Source organism: Amphiura filiformis, chromosome 20 (assembly GCF_039555335.1).
Source record: "Amphiura filiformis chromosome 20, Afil_fr2py, whole genome shotgun sequence".
NCBI lineage: Eukaryota > Metazoa > Echinodermata > Ophiuroidea > Amphilepidida > Amphiuridae > Amphiura > Amphiura filiformis.
In genome coordinates this window covers 40,240,334-40,256,300 of record NC_092647.1, presented here as the reverse complement: position 1 = coordinate 40,256,300, position 15,967 = coordinate 40,240,334, and the positions used below count along the sequence as shown (strand labels likewise).

Genomic DNA, 15,967 nt, shown 5'->3' with positions numbered 1-15,967 from the left:
AAAAAGGGAAATAAGCATAGTGATTTATAGCTAATAAGATGGCTGCATCTTTTTTAAGAGGTGGAAGTCTTGTTTTATATGGATGGAAATGATTATATCTTAGAAGTGGAAGCATGAGTTTCTTCATATGGAAACCTTCAGACAGTTAGGGTCATCACCACTCCCTTCTCACTACTGGTGGCATATTGTGCTTCAGCTGATGGGAGCTGTTTATGGTTCAATCTATATGAAGATTGTCTATATTCTCAAGTTTTGAAAGCTTGAATTTCCTGAATTTCACTGCTGGTGGCACCTGTGTATCTCTAGCTTATGTATAGTTTATCCAGATAAAAATTGTAATATCCTTTCAAGAGGGGGTAGCCTAAGTTTCTTGATATGAAACCCTACAGATAGTAGCCCCACGACTTTCACTTCTCAATGCTAATCTTCAGTTGGTGGGAGCTGGTGTATGGTTAATCTAGATAAAAACCTAAGTATCTTGATATGAAAGTCTTCGACTAGCTGCATAACTTTTCCTTCTCAATGCTGTTGTCAACTGGTGTATCTCTTGTAACTTCGGATGATAGGAGTTGTTTATGGTTTATCTAGATGAAAGTGGTTATGTCTTTTTCAGAGATGGAAGCATAAGTTTCTTGATATGAAAGCCTTCAGATAGTAGCCTCAAGACTGCCTCCTTTTCGTTACTGGTGGCATCTATTGCTTCTCTTATGACACTACCACCAGCTGATGGGAAAAGTTGTCCAAGCCAAGACATTTCAGAGTCTGAAAAAAAATATACAGGCATGAGAATACATTAATAAAAAAAAAAAAGAGGAAAATTCTAAAAAGAAATGAGAAAAATAGAGCAATTCTTGTTTATAACATGAAAATATCATGCTTGGAGTCAAATTAGTTAACTTTCAAAGAGGGCTAAACTGGTAAATCATCCTGCTGATGCACTCATGAAACGTACTTCACCATGACAAATGTGCACAGAGAGAGTGTGAAAGGCTGCAGTTCTTTTAAGAACACTATTTAAAGTGTTTAAAAACACTTAACCTAACAGTTTTGGAAAGTAAAGAATATCTGGAACCAAATGTTGCAGTTCTTAGCTTTACCTAATATATAGGACATGGATAAGTATACAAGTTGAAGGTCTTTTACTTTTTCAGGTCATGATCATGCAGATCAGACAAAGACTTGAAACTCTTGACACAAGTAGCTACAAGTCAAACTTTGCTATAATCCCAGAACATATTGTTACTACAGGCTGTATCAAAATGATTGGTACCCATCAATATCAATTTTGATATTTATTGAAAAGCCTACCTCTTCCATTGTAACATTGGATACTCTTACAATGTCCAGAATGTATAGTTTATGACTTGTTATACAATTAATCTTCAAATTATTTGGATCTTATCATTTGTATATTGAATTTTGATGTGTCAGACTCCATTATCAATGAAATGGGTATCAATCATTTTGATACGTACAGCTTGTAACTAACTTGTCTTGGTTCGAGGCTTCTGGGCTCTGGGATGGTGTGTGTGCACAAGAAATAATTAGAAGGAGCCTACAATGCACTGAGAACTTTACAGTGTTGTGAGTAAGACATAAACACTGGTTGGAATCAGCAATTTTCTCGGGTTATTTTCTCAGACCCATGACAACGAAGAGGTAGTAAGAGGTAGTAATCTGATATTATCATGTACAGATCAGAGGTGGGTGCATGGACAGGATATGAAGACACATGAATAAAAAAATAAATCGAGAAGCAAAAAAAAAAAAAAAAAAAAAAAAAGCGAACAGAGGCTAGTAACTAACCTGCTTGAAGACTAATGTGCGAGTGCATATTCAGTACTTGTTGCCTCTGCTCTGCTACCTTAGCTTTCTGCCTCCTAGCTTCTTTCCACACTGCAGCTAATCTTGTGGCTCTTTGAGTCATATGCTTAGACTCTGATGACACCTGATTCTGTACAATCTTACCCACTGTAGATACCAGAACTAGCCCTAGACTAACTGCAAGGATATAGTACCTACATGTAAATAAGAAAGAACATGATATAAAAATAAACATATATCTTTATCAAAACTTTATACAAAAAGGTGAATAAAAGTTCCTTGGAATTTTCAATGGGAAGGGCAAAATTGGGCTATTCTAGTTGAAAACCACAGTGTGAATTTCGAATGGGTCTACCAGAATGGGTAACTCCATTCAAAATCTACACCCACTTGGCGGGAGATTAAGGCTATGAGTTCCATAGGAAGTGTATGGATTTCAATTGGAATTGCACATTTTCAAAACAAATAAATACAGTGGGAAAAATCAGTTGTGCAACTTCTGTTATTCCTGGAAAGTCTTGCAACCCTGGCTAGAATTTTGAGTTCACTACCCAATTTGTGGTCAAGAAATAGCTTTTTCTTCATGTCATGTGTACCCAAGTTATGGAACTCTCTTCCTTGTTCAATGTTATAGCTCACTGTGTGTTTTCAACAAAAATCTAGAAACTTACCTATTCAAATGTCCTAAATTAATCATGCTGGTTTGGTGTTAATGTATTTTGTTAATTTTGATATATTTTAAGTTTTGTTTTATGTGCTATGTCAGAAATACAGAAATAGGCTACCTAGATAGATGGCACAAATGCATTAATGCTCTGCCTGATACTAGTGATAGCCATAGGCCTCAACATAAAACATAAAACATCCAAGTTTCAAGTTCAAATATTTTCTTAAAATATCAAGAGCTATCTTCAAAACTACTGAACCAATAATAATTGAAACTTATTGTCTACAGACGACACCCTTGTAGAGAGAGTCAATTTATCTGCTTTTAGTACTAACCAGTTGATTTGCATCCATTCTCTGACATCATCAACTCCCTTCTTGGTGAATAATTGTCTCAGTCTGTGCAATGCACTGTCACTGTCCACTATGATACAGTTACCATCAACATCACAGTAACCTGTGTAGTTATTACATGCACTTCCTGTTGGTTGTATTATATCATGTACATGCAATATATCTGGAGCGATGGTCGATATTGGTATACAGGTGTCATCCACCTGACGAAAATAAATGAGCAAAGTGTCATTTATATGCTTTAATTTACAATCAAGAGGGTGCTGATGAGTGTATCTCATGGATTCAGGGATATAAAAGCCTGTATAAAATCTACAAAAACCATGTATTATTGGCCTAATTTGGTCTATGATAAGAGCAGGCTGGTATGTAGGGGTTGCAAGGTGCTGCAGCACGATGCTGCAACCCCCCTAAAAATAAGGCATTCAAAAATATAAGGCATTCAAAAAGTCGAAAAAGGATAATTTTTAGGGAGGTTAAGTCTACTTTTTGCAAAACAATGTATGCAAGTGCACTTTTCATTTGAAAAGGTCCACTTTTTGAAAGTTTGCACCACCAAAATAAATCCTGCATAATAGCGTCCTGGATGAGAGCCATGGAGTACAGTTTTTAATGAATAGAAAAACACCTGACAGTGTAAATTCCTTGATTTTGCCATGGGTGTTGAGATAACTTGGACCTGGCAAATTTCAGTAGCCCTAGTGATAGCTAGACTGTTGGCCGTTATAGTCAAACATTCCTCCAGCTAACATCTTTCCTTTATTATTGGAAGACAGAATTCAAAAGACTAGTTTGCGTCTGACGTCAGGGCAATGGTGTGATTGGTTGCTAACCTGCGCAGCACTGTATTTGAATCTTTTGAATTTGGTCTTCAATTATAGCAGATTTTAGCATGCTTACCTGACAACATACTTCACACATGTTATCCTCTACACATTGACATGCCAGTAGCCCTATAGTAGCACAGATTCCACGTTGACACACACCATTAAGACATGTCTTAGCACTACCGCAGTGTGTCCCGTTGGCTTTAGACTCCGCAACTGGGCAGGTGGTGTTCTCTCCAGTAAAATGGTATGGTTAAGGATGGTATTTGGGTAGTTCTTGTAGGAAACTGGTCATCATAGACATTCAAGAGGGGTTACTTGGACAAAATGGCTTTGCTTTGTATCTGAACATAGCGAATTGTCCTAAGAAATGCATCTTTAAAGGAAAATTTCATTTGGAACTGCATTTGGCTGACACAGTACCTGTTTAAAGCTATAATAGCTGTTAAAGTACGTACAGTTCCATCAAATTTTGATTTTGTTATTCTTTACTGAAATATACTGAAATACCATAAACGTTTGCCTAATGGCATTATGGGCTCCCTTTATATAACTGGAAATTTAGACACAAACTAAAAGTGCCCTCCCATAAAAATCCCACCAGCAAATAAGGGCACATACCCTTAATTCTTGTTGGCATTTTTAGAGGAGGGAGCTCTCATGAAATTTACCTCACTGAGCCAAAGGGGCCGAGATGCGCCATTAGGCAAACATTTACGGTATATGCCAAAAATTAGGTTTGAAAAAAACAACAACAAAAAATAATAATTTCATATTATAAGCAGGTCAAGATTTGGAACACTTTCCTGCTTGATGTACGCATTTATTACATATACGTTTGCAAGCCTACATTTGATAAATGCCTAGTTCTTTCAACACAGTGGTTTATTGGACAGTATAATGTTTTTACAATGAAAATTTGTCAACTTCTCAGCTTGTTACAAGGACTCAATAAAGGAATGAGTGATGCCATCAATTTGTAGGGGTACAGGTTGATAGTCTGAAGGGTCATTAGTCCAAACCCCCGAAAAGCTAATATAAATCCAAATCCAAATCCTGACCCAAACCCCAACCCTAAACCTAACCTATAATTGAAGCCCTAATGCTAACCCTAAACCCAAACATAACCCTCCATAAGCTTCCATAACCGTAGTATAACCCTGATTATTAAAATCCTAACTCTGACCCTAACCTGGCTTAACCCTATACCTAACACCAACCCAAACCCTATAATACTAACCTTAACATTAACCCTAACCAAAAGTACCTTAAACTTTATCTTAAACCCTTTCTGGACTGTGAACCTTTGGACAAACATGTTGTTCCCATTTATAGGAGTAGCTTTCATTTACCAGCCTGAGGTGTTGCAAGAGTTCTCCAAGGGGGCCAGGGTTATCTGGTCTGATGGTGAGGACAATGAGCTTGATAAATTGAGGGGCACCAGTAATTTTTAAGATAATTTTCAATGGAAATTTTCATATTTCACTTTGATTGGGCTACAACCATGAGCCTGCAACCAGCCTACAACAAGGCCAGTATATGCCTATTGAGTACCCATGGGCATATTTGGGGGGTAAAAGTGGAGGGGCGGGCAAAAGAGGAAGGTGTGGCAGAAGAAGAGGCAGCAAAAACAGTTACTAAAGAAAAAAACAGTCATTAAAGAAAAAAGGGTGCAAAATTGTCAAAAATGTTTGAAAAACTTTCTGACTATAATTGCTCTTCTATTTTGCTCTTCACTTTTTCAAACTACCGAAAAAATGGATCAACCTTTTGGGATGTTAAAGTGGAGCTAAGTGGGGCAGCAAAATTGCACCTTTTCAATTTTCTCCAGCCCCCAGGGTAGGAGCGGCCACAGAACGCCACTGGTAACAAACACATTTCTCAAAATGTAAAGGATATTTACAAATGGATGGTTCAGCACACTGTGTCTCCTCCAAGCATACAAAACCTTCAGATGCTTCTCTCACCTGGCAATCCTCACTGCAGCAACTTGAAGAAAAAGGACTGCAAAAGATATAACATAATTATTATTAATTATTATGAATTCATATGTTGCTCTAATTTATTAATAGAAGACAAATAGGGGCCTAACTTTTGTGTAGCGAGCACAATTTTGTGTAGCGAGTTTATCAGTGACTCTATCAGAGCTTATCAGGGGTAGATAGCAAACTTCTGTGTAGTGAGTGTATTGGTGGCTATATCAAGAGAAGATAGCAAACTTCTGTGTAGTGAGTTTATCAATGACTCTATCAGGTAGATAGCAAACTTCTGTGTAGTGAGTTTATCAATGACTCTATCAGGGGTAGATAGCAAACTTATGTATAATGCACAGGTAGATAGCAAACTTCTGTGTAGTAAGTTTATCAATGACTCTATCAGGGGTTGATTGCAAAACATCTGCGTAGTGAGTTTGTCAGTGGCTATATCAGGGTAGATAGCAAACTTCTGTGTAGTGAGTTTATCAATGACTATATCAGGGGTAGATAGCAAACTTCATATGTTGCTCTAATTTATTAAAAGAAGACAAATAGGGGCATAACCAGTTGGGCAGACTGCTCTCATAGAAAAATATGATGATGGAAATAATGCAAGTTTTATACAGCCATTTCAGATTGTGTTTCCCCTCCGTCTGGAATAAAGTCCTTAACAACAAGACTGTTGCCCCATCAGAATGTAACATGGAAAAAGAAAAAAGAAAAATGTGGACCCACACTGTCAAATCTTTGCTGCATGTTCCTTTATTTTTTCCCAAAAAAACCTACAAGTTTAATTCGAGGACTGTTGAATATAAAAAATAAAATAAAATAAAAATATAAATTTTTGATAATTTGCCATCAAATTTGTATTATATCTCAAATTTATTTGATATCATCAGGTCATTCCTCGCATTCAGACTGCAATTCGATATATCTGATGTGCTCTCATGTCCTACTAAAAATACTGTGAAAATGTTGCTATTTGATCCCTTAACTGCAAATAATTACCTGCAAACACTGCCAATTTCTCTAGCAAAAGTGCATTCCATGTCACTTGCCTCACCGCCTTGTGGTGTACAACATCTATCGCTGAGTATACATTGAGCTGCTGTACCACAGTCGCACTCCTCACCATCCTCTACTAATTGATTACCACAGTAGGGACCGGTATAAACTGTCATATGGAAAGATGAAAAACTTTGTGATGCTACCATAGTGCTAGTAAACTATAAACTTTAATAGCAAGCAAGTGGCTGATCCAAAATTTTAAAATAGAGACTCTAAATTATACATACAAACATTTGAGTCATAAATACACCAAATATTTTTGCATGAAAGGCATCTTAAACTAAACACACTTTATCTATCATTTTCTATATGAAACCAGGCTCAGATATTTCAAAGGGGGAACTATTTCACAGATAGTTTGACAGTTAGTCTTTGAAAAGTTTACTTTGAATTATTAATTTTCCCAAATCTAAATTTATAATGGGTCAGAAGAAAATTGAAATGATAACATTTGGTAAGTCCAAATGAAGGGTTCAAATACAAAATTTTGAGATATAGTCAAATATAGCTCTTCAAAAATAAAGAACATAATAGGAAAATATGTGCTGTTTTTTTTATCATAGTTTTAAAAATATACATTGGATATTTTAAAGTAGGGTGTCAATTTAAAGCTATTATGATAGGGAAGATATGTTGGTGGCCTTATCACAAAGAGCTTGAAAAGAGTATATCCTGTTTTGCATCTGAACGCTTCAAATGTTTCAAAAGAAGAACAGGAAGAGCACCTTTCATCACTTACATTGGAAGCACATAGGACCCTTAGCTGCAATCACTGGTGCCATATAAGATGTAGAACATGGTGAGAACTGTGTATTAAATGGTTTATCTCCATCTGTTGCCTTGGGAAACATGATGTAGTTACCATAGCTACCATCAGGTGCACATTCACTGGTTGAAGGATCATGCTGAAATATAATGGATATCAGAACATATGGTGTCACAATGGAATTAAAAAACAGGTTTATAGACTTTGTTCATAAATATTACTTGCTATGGGATATTATATGTAGGAATTTTATCAAACTCATTAGCGGTAAAGTTATCAATGGCTATATCAGTGGTAGATAGTAAATGTGTAGTGAGTTTATCAATGACTATATCAGGGGCAAATAGCGTTTATCAATGACTCTATCAGGGGTAGATAGCAAACTTATGTGTAGTGAGTTTATCAATGACTATATCAGGGGTAGATAGCAAACTTATGTATACTGAGTTTATCAATGACTATATCAGGGGTAGATAGTAAACTAATATGTATAGCGAGTTTATCAATGACTATCATGGGTAAATAGCGAATGTATGTGTAATGAGTATATCAATGACTATATCAGGGATAGTAACAATCAAGTTTATCAATACCATGTCAGGAGTATACAGCAAACCTATGTGTAGTGAGTTCATCAATGACTCTATCAGGGGTAGATAGCAAATGTATGTGTAGTGAATTCATCAATGACTCTATCAGAGGTAGATAGCAAGTCCGAATGAACAGGTTTAAGATTCATTTTATTATGTGTAGTGAGTTCATCAATGTCTCTATCATGGATAGATAGCAATCTTATAATGTATAGTGAGTTTATCAGGGACTCGTATCAGGGGTAGATAGCAAACTTATGTGTAGTGAGTTCATCAATGACTCTATCAGAGGTAGATAGCAAACTTATGTGTAATGAGTTTATATATCAGGGGTTGATAGGAAACAAGTTTATGTGTAGTGAGTTTGTTAGTGGCTATATCAGGGGCAGGGTTGATAGCAAATTTGTAATGTATAGTGAGTTTATCAGTGACTATATCAGGGGTAGATAGCAAGCTGTTGTGCAGTGAGTTCATCAAACACTCTAACATGGGTAGATAGCAAACTTATGTGTAGTGAGTTTATCAGTGACTCCATCAGGGGTAGATAGCAATCTTTTGTGTAGCGAGTTACCAGTGACTCTATCAGAGCTTATCAGGGGCAGATAGCAAACGTATGTGTAATGAGTTTATTAGTGGCTATATCAGGGGAAGATAGCAAACTTCTGTGTAGTGAGTTTATCAGTGGTTTTATCAGGGGTAGATAGCAAATTTGTAATGTATAGTGAGTTTATCAGTGATTATATCCTTCATTCATAGATTCTTGTTCATTGATTGGTTAAAAGTGTGTCACATGATCAAAAATAAACACACTATTCTATTTACGTCCGTAAATAGTACCTTCAAGCCGTAAATAGTATTTCTGGATATTTACTATTTACGGATAGCAGCATACCCACGTCGCTGTCAATAAAGCCTAACAATAACATTGAACGTCGACATTGACTATGAGAGTATTTTGTCACTGCCGAGAAACGACAACACAAAAATGGCGAAATATAAATCAAGCTGGAGTGGGCTGCTACTGCTGAAGAAAATTCACGATTTCAGCTGTTTAATTTGAAATGTTACCAGTTCTAGCGCAGGAATATGTTTTAGACCAACACAGTCAGATTCAGAGCAATACTGACATGGTAAGCTTAAAAACAAACACTGACAGTGCGAGACTAGTCTTGGACCGCCGGCCGCCTAGCTAGCCGGCCTAGTGCCGTGCGTACGGAGGCCTATCCCGATGCATGATGGCCTTAGAGTTTAGGCCTACATGTAAATCTTTTTACATGTACATCTTTTCACTAATCTTTGTACAAATAATCTATGAATGACATGAATGAAGGCAAAGTGGATTGAAGATACAACTTGAACAAATATACACTGACAATGAGTAAGCTTAAAAAACCATGAACACATGGACCGCCTAAACCTGGCCTACCGTGCATAGTCTACCTAGGCCTTTCTCGCAACATGGTGGAGTTTTCATGTAATCTTTTAACCAATCAATGAACAAAAAATCTATGAATGAAGGATATAAAACAAATTTATACTGCCTTCATTCGAGGTACTAGTTAAAACTATGGTCCCTCGCTGAGATCAATAGTACTATTTTCCTTGGGGCTGCGCCCTCAGGAAAATAGTACTATTGATCTCACCTCGGGCCCATAGTTTTAACCAGAACCTCTCATGGCAGTATATATTTGTATAATATATCAGGGGTAGATAGCAAGCTTCAAGCTTATATGCAATGAGTTTATCAAAGACTCTAACAGGGGTATATAGCAAACTTATGTGTAGTTAGTTTATCAGTGATTATATCAGGGGTAGACAGCAAACTTATGTGTAATGAGTTTATCAGTGGTTTTATCAGGGGCCGGGTAGATAGCAAATTTGTAATGTATAGTGAGTTTATCAGTGACTATATCAGGGGTAGGTAGCAAGCTTATATGCAGTGAGTTCATCAAAGACTCTAACAGGGGTATATAGCAAACTGATGTGTAGTTAGTTAATCAGTGATTGTATCAGGGGTAGAGAGCAAACTTATGTGCAATGAGCTTATCAGTGACTCTATCAGGGGTAGACGGCAAACTTTTGTGTAGCGAGTTTATTGGTGGCTTTATCAAGGGAAGATAGCAAACTTCTGTGTAGTGAGTTTATCAATGACTCTATCAGGGGTAGATTGCAAAACGTCTGTGTAGTGAGTTTGTCAGTGGCTTTATCAGGGGTAGATAGCAGTGCTGTACGGTGCAAAAACTGATTGAGGAGCCAATGGCTCCTAACTTTATAAATTTAGGCGCCCAAATTTTGCTCCCAGGTAAAACATCTGAGGTGCCAACGTAAACTGAACAGCCACGTGTGTTGAATGTTCATAGCTGCTGTACTCTGATCTACATATTCCCATTGAACGCTACATACTTCATACGCAGCATGTACAGTGTAGGCCTATATGTTTTCCAGGAAGTCCCCATTGAGACATGATGATAAATGCATATTCATAGCATACATTCGTACTCTTGAATGCGACATTACATACATGTTTTGTTTTGGGCGATTAAAAGCTTCAGCAGTTGGTCGCCATTGGCACCAGGGATTGAATATTTAGTCGCCATCAGCAAAAATCTAGTCGCCAATGCGCCTAAAATGGTCGCACCGTACAGCACTGGTAGATAGCTAACTTATGTGTAGTGAGTTTATCAATTACTATATCAGGGGTAGATAGCAAACTTCTGTGTAGTGAGTTTATTTATTTATTTTTTTAACGACATGGCATAACTGGGCATTAACAGCAGAGACAAAAAAATCATTTAGAAGCTGGTGACGAGGAAGCACCCAGAAAGCGATTAACCTCCCTGCTGAAGCTGGCCCTCGATCTAATGGCTGGAATTTGGGCAGGAAGATAATTCCATAATTGGGCTGTAGATGGTAGAAATGATCTTTCATGGCTGACAAGGTTTGATCTTGGGACTTCCACTGCTAGGTCATGGAATCTCACAGACCGTCGCAACCTGGGGTCATGGACATGGATGTCTGGCATCAGCTGGCATAATAACTCAGGGGCCTCCTTGTAGAACATACGATGACTATATCAGGGGTAGATAGCAAACTTATATGTAGCAATGTTATCAATGACTATATCAGGGGTAGATAGCAAACTCCTGTTTAGTGAGTGTATTAGTGGCTACATGTGTATCATGGGTAGATAGCAAATGTATGTGTAGTGAGTTTATGTAAGCAATGTTCTCCAGGGAATGTTCATTTGGAATAACTTTTGCAAACATTTTATGTTTAGCTTTTCATTTTAGTTAACATGTGTTTGTGCTTTATTTTGGGTGTATGATACATTTAAAATTTGTTATTAGGCTCAGTTTAGGGTGAGATACATATTATCACTAGTACAGACTATCATCTTTGGCTTGGCTCTGTACACCTTGCCATGTATGATTTCTTGACTAGAGATCACCTGTATCCCACGACCAACCATGTCTAACAAATAATATTATCAGTAACCATGGTAACACTTACCAGACTGCCGAATGAATGACCAATCTCATGCATGACAGTAACGGAAGTAACTTGTTTAGGAACCCTATTACCATAGTTGATTGTGGTGACTAAAGCTGTGTTAAGACTACTAGGCAGATCATCATCACGGTAGATAACACGCTGTTGACATACACCTACAGAAACGGAATGCATATATCAGATACAGGGTGAGACTAGAGGGCTTTATATTTGCACACAAATACGGCTATACCCACATGTCAAATATCGGTGTACATAAACTTACAGTCCTTATTTGCTGAGGACTTAAGTTGCTGTTGTCAGTCTCTAATTCACAGTGAAGCTATGCAATTTGATAGATTGAAATTCACAATATGCAATTTGATTAGGGGAAAGCTATTCCAGAGGGAGTATGTAAATTAAATGGAACAGCCATTTCAGAGGGAGTATGTAAATTAAATGGAACAGCTATTTTGCGACCATTTCAGAGGGAGTATGTAAATTAAATGGAACAGCCAAAGGTATGTAATTTAAATGGAATAGCCTTAACGCTTCACACTGGTATTTCCAATTATCATAATTTATAATTATTATAATACGCTACATTATGTGTTTGGTGGAGGAGGAGGAGGAGGAGGAGAAACCACAGGATGGCAATTACCCGTCCATGCTTCGCATGCGGGTATAAAAAGACCATTACCAGAAATAATGAGCACTGTTTGCAGATCTGGTGAGATGGTGGTTGGTTTGCGGTTGAGATCTGCTAGACCAAGCACACCATTTATGCTAGTAAACACAATACCAATTCAATTAGGTATTAAAGTTGTACCCTAACTCCCTTCCTATCTCACTGTTCTCATATCTTACCTCCAGGAAGTCCATATGGATCTGCATAGCCATCATTGAAGTCTACGCTAGTAAACACAATACCCATGCAATAGGCATCAAAGTTGTACCCTAACTCCCTCCCTGTCTCTCCATTCTCATCTTACCTCCAGGAGGTCCATATGGATCAGCATAGCCAACCCAAGCTAAACCAAGCACACCATCATTGAAGTCTACGCTAGTAAACACAATACCCAAGCAATAGGCATCAAAGTTGTAGCCTAACTCCCTCTTCTCAACTTACCTCCAGGAGGTCCATATGGATCAGAATAGCCAACCCAAGCTAAACCAAGCACACCATCATTGAAGTCTACGCTAGTAAACACAATACCCAAGCAATAGGCATCAAAGTTGTACCCTAACTCCCTTCCTGTCTCTCCATTCTCATCTTACCTCCAGGAGGTCCATATGGATCAGCATAGCCAACCCAAGCTAAACCAAGCACACCATCATTGAAGTCTACACTAGTAAACACAATACCCAAGCAATAGGCATCAAAGTTGTAGCCTAACTCCCTCCCTGTCTCTCCATTCTCATCTTACCTCCAGGAGGTTCATATGGATCAGCATAGCCAACCCAAGCTAAACCAAGCACACCATCATTGAAGTCTACACTAGTAAACACAATACCCATGCAATAGGCATCAAAGTTGTAGCCTAACTCCCTCCCTGTCTCTCTATTCTCATCTTACCTCCAGGAGGTCCATATGGATCAGCATAGCCAACCCAAGCTAAACCAAGCACACCATCATTGAAGCTTACACTAGTAAACACAATACCCAAGCAATAGGCATCAAAGTTGTACCCTAACTCCCTTCCTGTCTCTCCATTCTCATCTTACCTCCAGGAGGTCCATATGGATCAGCATAGCCAACCCAAGCTAAACCAAGCACACCATCATGAAATCTACGCTACTAAACACAATACCCAAGCAATAGGCATCAAAGTTGTACCCTAACTCCCTTCCTGTCTCTCCATTCTCATCTTACCTCCAGGAGGTCCATATGGATCAGCATAGCCAACCCAAGCTAAACCAAGCACACCATCATTGAAATCTACGCTAGTAAACACAATACCCAAGCAATAGGCATCAAAGTTGTAGCCTAACTCCCTTCCTGTCTCTCCATTCTCATCTTACCTCCAGGAGGTCCATATGGATCAGCATAGCCAACCCAAGCTAAACCAAGCACACCATCATTGAAGCTTACACTAGTAAACACGATACCCAAGCAATAGGCATCAAAGTTGTACCCTAACTCCCTTCCTGTCTCTCCATTCTCATCTTACCTCCAGGAGGTCCATATGGATCAGCATAGCCAACCCAAGCTAAACCAAGCACACCATCATTGAAGTCTACACTAGTAAACACAATACCTAAGCAATAGGCATCAAAGTTGTACCCTAACTCCCTCCCTGTATCTCCATTCTCATCTTACCTCCAGGAGGTCCATATGGATCAGCATAGCCAACCCAAGCTAAACCAAGCACACCATCATTGAAGTCTACACTAGTAAACACAATACCCATGCAATAGGCATCAAAGTTGTAGCCTAACTCCCTTCCTGTCTCTCTATTCTCATCTTACCTCCAGGAGGTCCATATGGATCAGCATAGCCAACCCAAGCTAAACCAAGCACACCATCATTGAAGTCTACGCTAGTAAACACAATACCCAAGCAATAGGCATCAAAGTTGTAGCCTAACTCCCTTCCTGTCTCTCTATTCTCATCTTACCTCCAGGAGGTCCATATGGATCAGCATAGCCAACCCAAGCTAAACCAAGCACACCATCATTCGAGGTCGACAGTAAACACAATACCCAAGCAATAGGCATCAAAGTTGTAGCCTAACTCCCTTCCTGTATCTCCATTCTCATCTTACCTCCAGGAGGTCCATATGGATCAGCATAGCCAACCCAAGCTAAACCAAGCACACCATCATTGAAGTCTACACTAGTAAACACAATACCCAAGCAATAGGCATCAAAGTTGTAGCCTAACTCCCTTCCTGTATCTCCATTCTCATCTTACCTCCAGGAGGTCCATATGGATCAGCATAGCCAACCCAAGCTAAACCAAGCACACCATCATTGAAGTCTACACTAGTAAACACAATACCCAAGCAATAGGCATCAAAGTTGTAGCCTAACTCCCTTCCTGTCTCTCGTTTCTCATCTTACCTCCAGGAGGTCCATATGGATCAGCATAGCCAACCCAAGCTAAACCAAGCACACCATCATTGAAGTCTACACTAGTAAACACAATACCCAAGCAATAGGCATCAAAGTTGTAGCCTAACTCCCTTCCTGTATCTCCATTCTCATCTTACCTCCAGGAGGTCCATATGGATCAGCATAGCCAACCCAAGCTAAACCAAGCACACCATCATTGAAGTCTACGCTAGTAAACACAATACCCATGCAATAGGCATCAAAGTTGTACCCTAACTCCCTCCCTGTCTCTCCATTCTCATCTTACCTCCAGGAGGTCCATATGGATCAGCATAGCCAACCCAAGCTAAACCAAGCACACCATCATTGAAGTCTACACTAGTAAACACAATACCCATGCAATAGGCATCAAAGTTGTACCCTAACTCCCTTCCTGTCTCTCCATTCTCATCTTACCTCCAGGAGGTCCATATGGATCAGCATAGCCAACCCAAGCTAAACCAAGCACACCATCATTGAAATCTACGCTAGTAAATACAATACCCAAGCAATAGGCATCAAAGTTGTACAGTGCAAATGTGGAGAGATAGTCATCTGCTTCGTGGAAGGTAGAATGTAGAATGTAGTTCTCAGCGGTGACGCTTTCAAAAAATTGTTACACCATCGATGGACAGACCTACATTGTCTCCTGCAAGATAATGAAAGAATAGATTTGAATCATTTGAAATAAGAGCACCATTAATTTTAAAACCCTTGGTTGAAGGTTGAGAGGATGAACCATGCCGAGAATCAATCTTGCATCAAGTCAACTCAAGTTTCCAGAGCGAGTTGGCGCAGCGGTAGTTCCCTCGCCTTGCCCCACTGAGGTCCCGGGTTCAAGCCCCAGCGTGGCCCAAGGACTCATGTGCACTTGGTTTATCCCGATTCCATGCTCGCTCTCGCAGGTTTTCTCCGGGATCTCCGGTTTCCTCCTGTATTACAAAAATCTGTGATTAGTTGTTTGGTTATCAAAAACTTCCTTCACCCAATGGAATTTGGGGAGCTGCACAGATAATTGGTGGATGTTACGATCTAAGTGCGGATAGGTTTGCGCCGTTCGGCAGCAACTGGCCCAGTTGATGCGATCTGATTGTGATGATTCACCATGGCAGCAAAATTACAGCGCTTTGAGTCCTCTAAGATCTGGAGAAAAGGCGCTATATAAATCCACAATTTAATTTTTTTCCAACTCAAAACATGTAACACTCATGTAAAATAAATTTCCTAATTGTTCAGAGCTATGTGTCGAGCATATATTTATGAGCATGAACACAAAAAGTGATAAACAATCATGCTGTTTGGCTGCTCAACAAT

The 15,967-nt window shown here is 38.9% G+C and overlaps 1 protein-coding gene across 1 annotated transcript in view; it reads right to left on the bottom strand.

Annotated features, from left to right (window-relative positions):
* Nucleotides 1-598: 598 nt before the first annotated feature.
* Nucleotides 599-15,967, bottom strand: part of LOC140142312 (disintegrin and metalloproteinase domain-containing protein 10-like) — a 41,123-nt gene continuing 25,754 nt past the window's right edge. Inside the window, 10 exon segments of the mRNA XM_072164281.1 lie at nt 599-762; nt 1,807-2,018; nt 2,827-3,047; nt 3,745-3,903; nt 5,546-5,675; nt 6,656-6,821; nt 7,455-7,620; nt 11,582-11,736; nt 15,071-15,263; nt 15,265-15,302. Of these exon segments, the coding sequence (XP_072020382.1) occupies nt 599-762; nt 1,807-2,018; nt 2,827-3,047; nt 3,745-3,903; nt 5,546-5,675; nt 6,656-6,821; nt 7,455-7,620; nt 11,582-11,736; nt 15,071-15,263; nt 15,265-15,302 (1,604 nt within the window).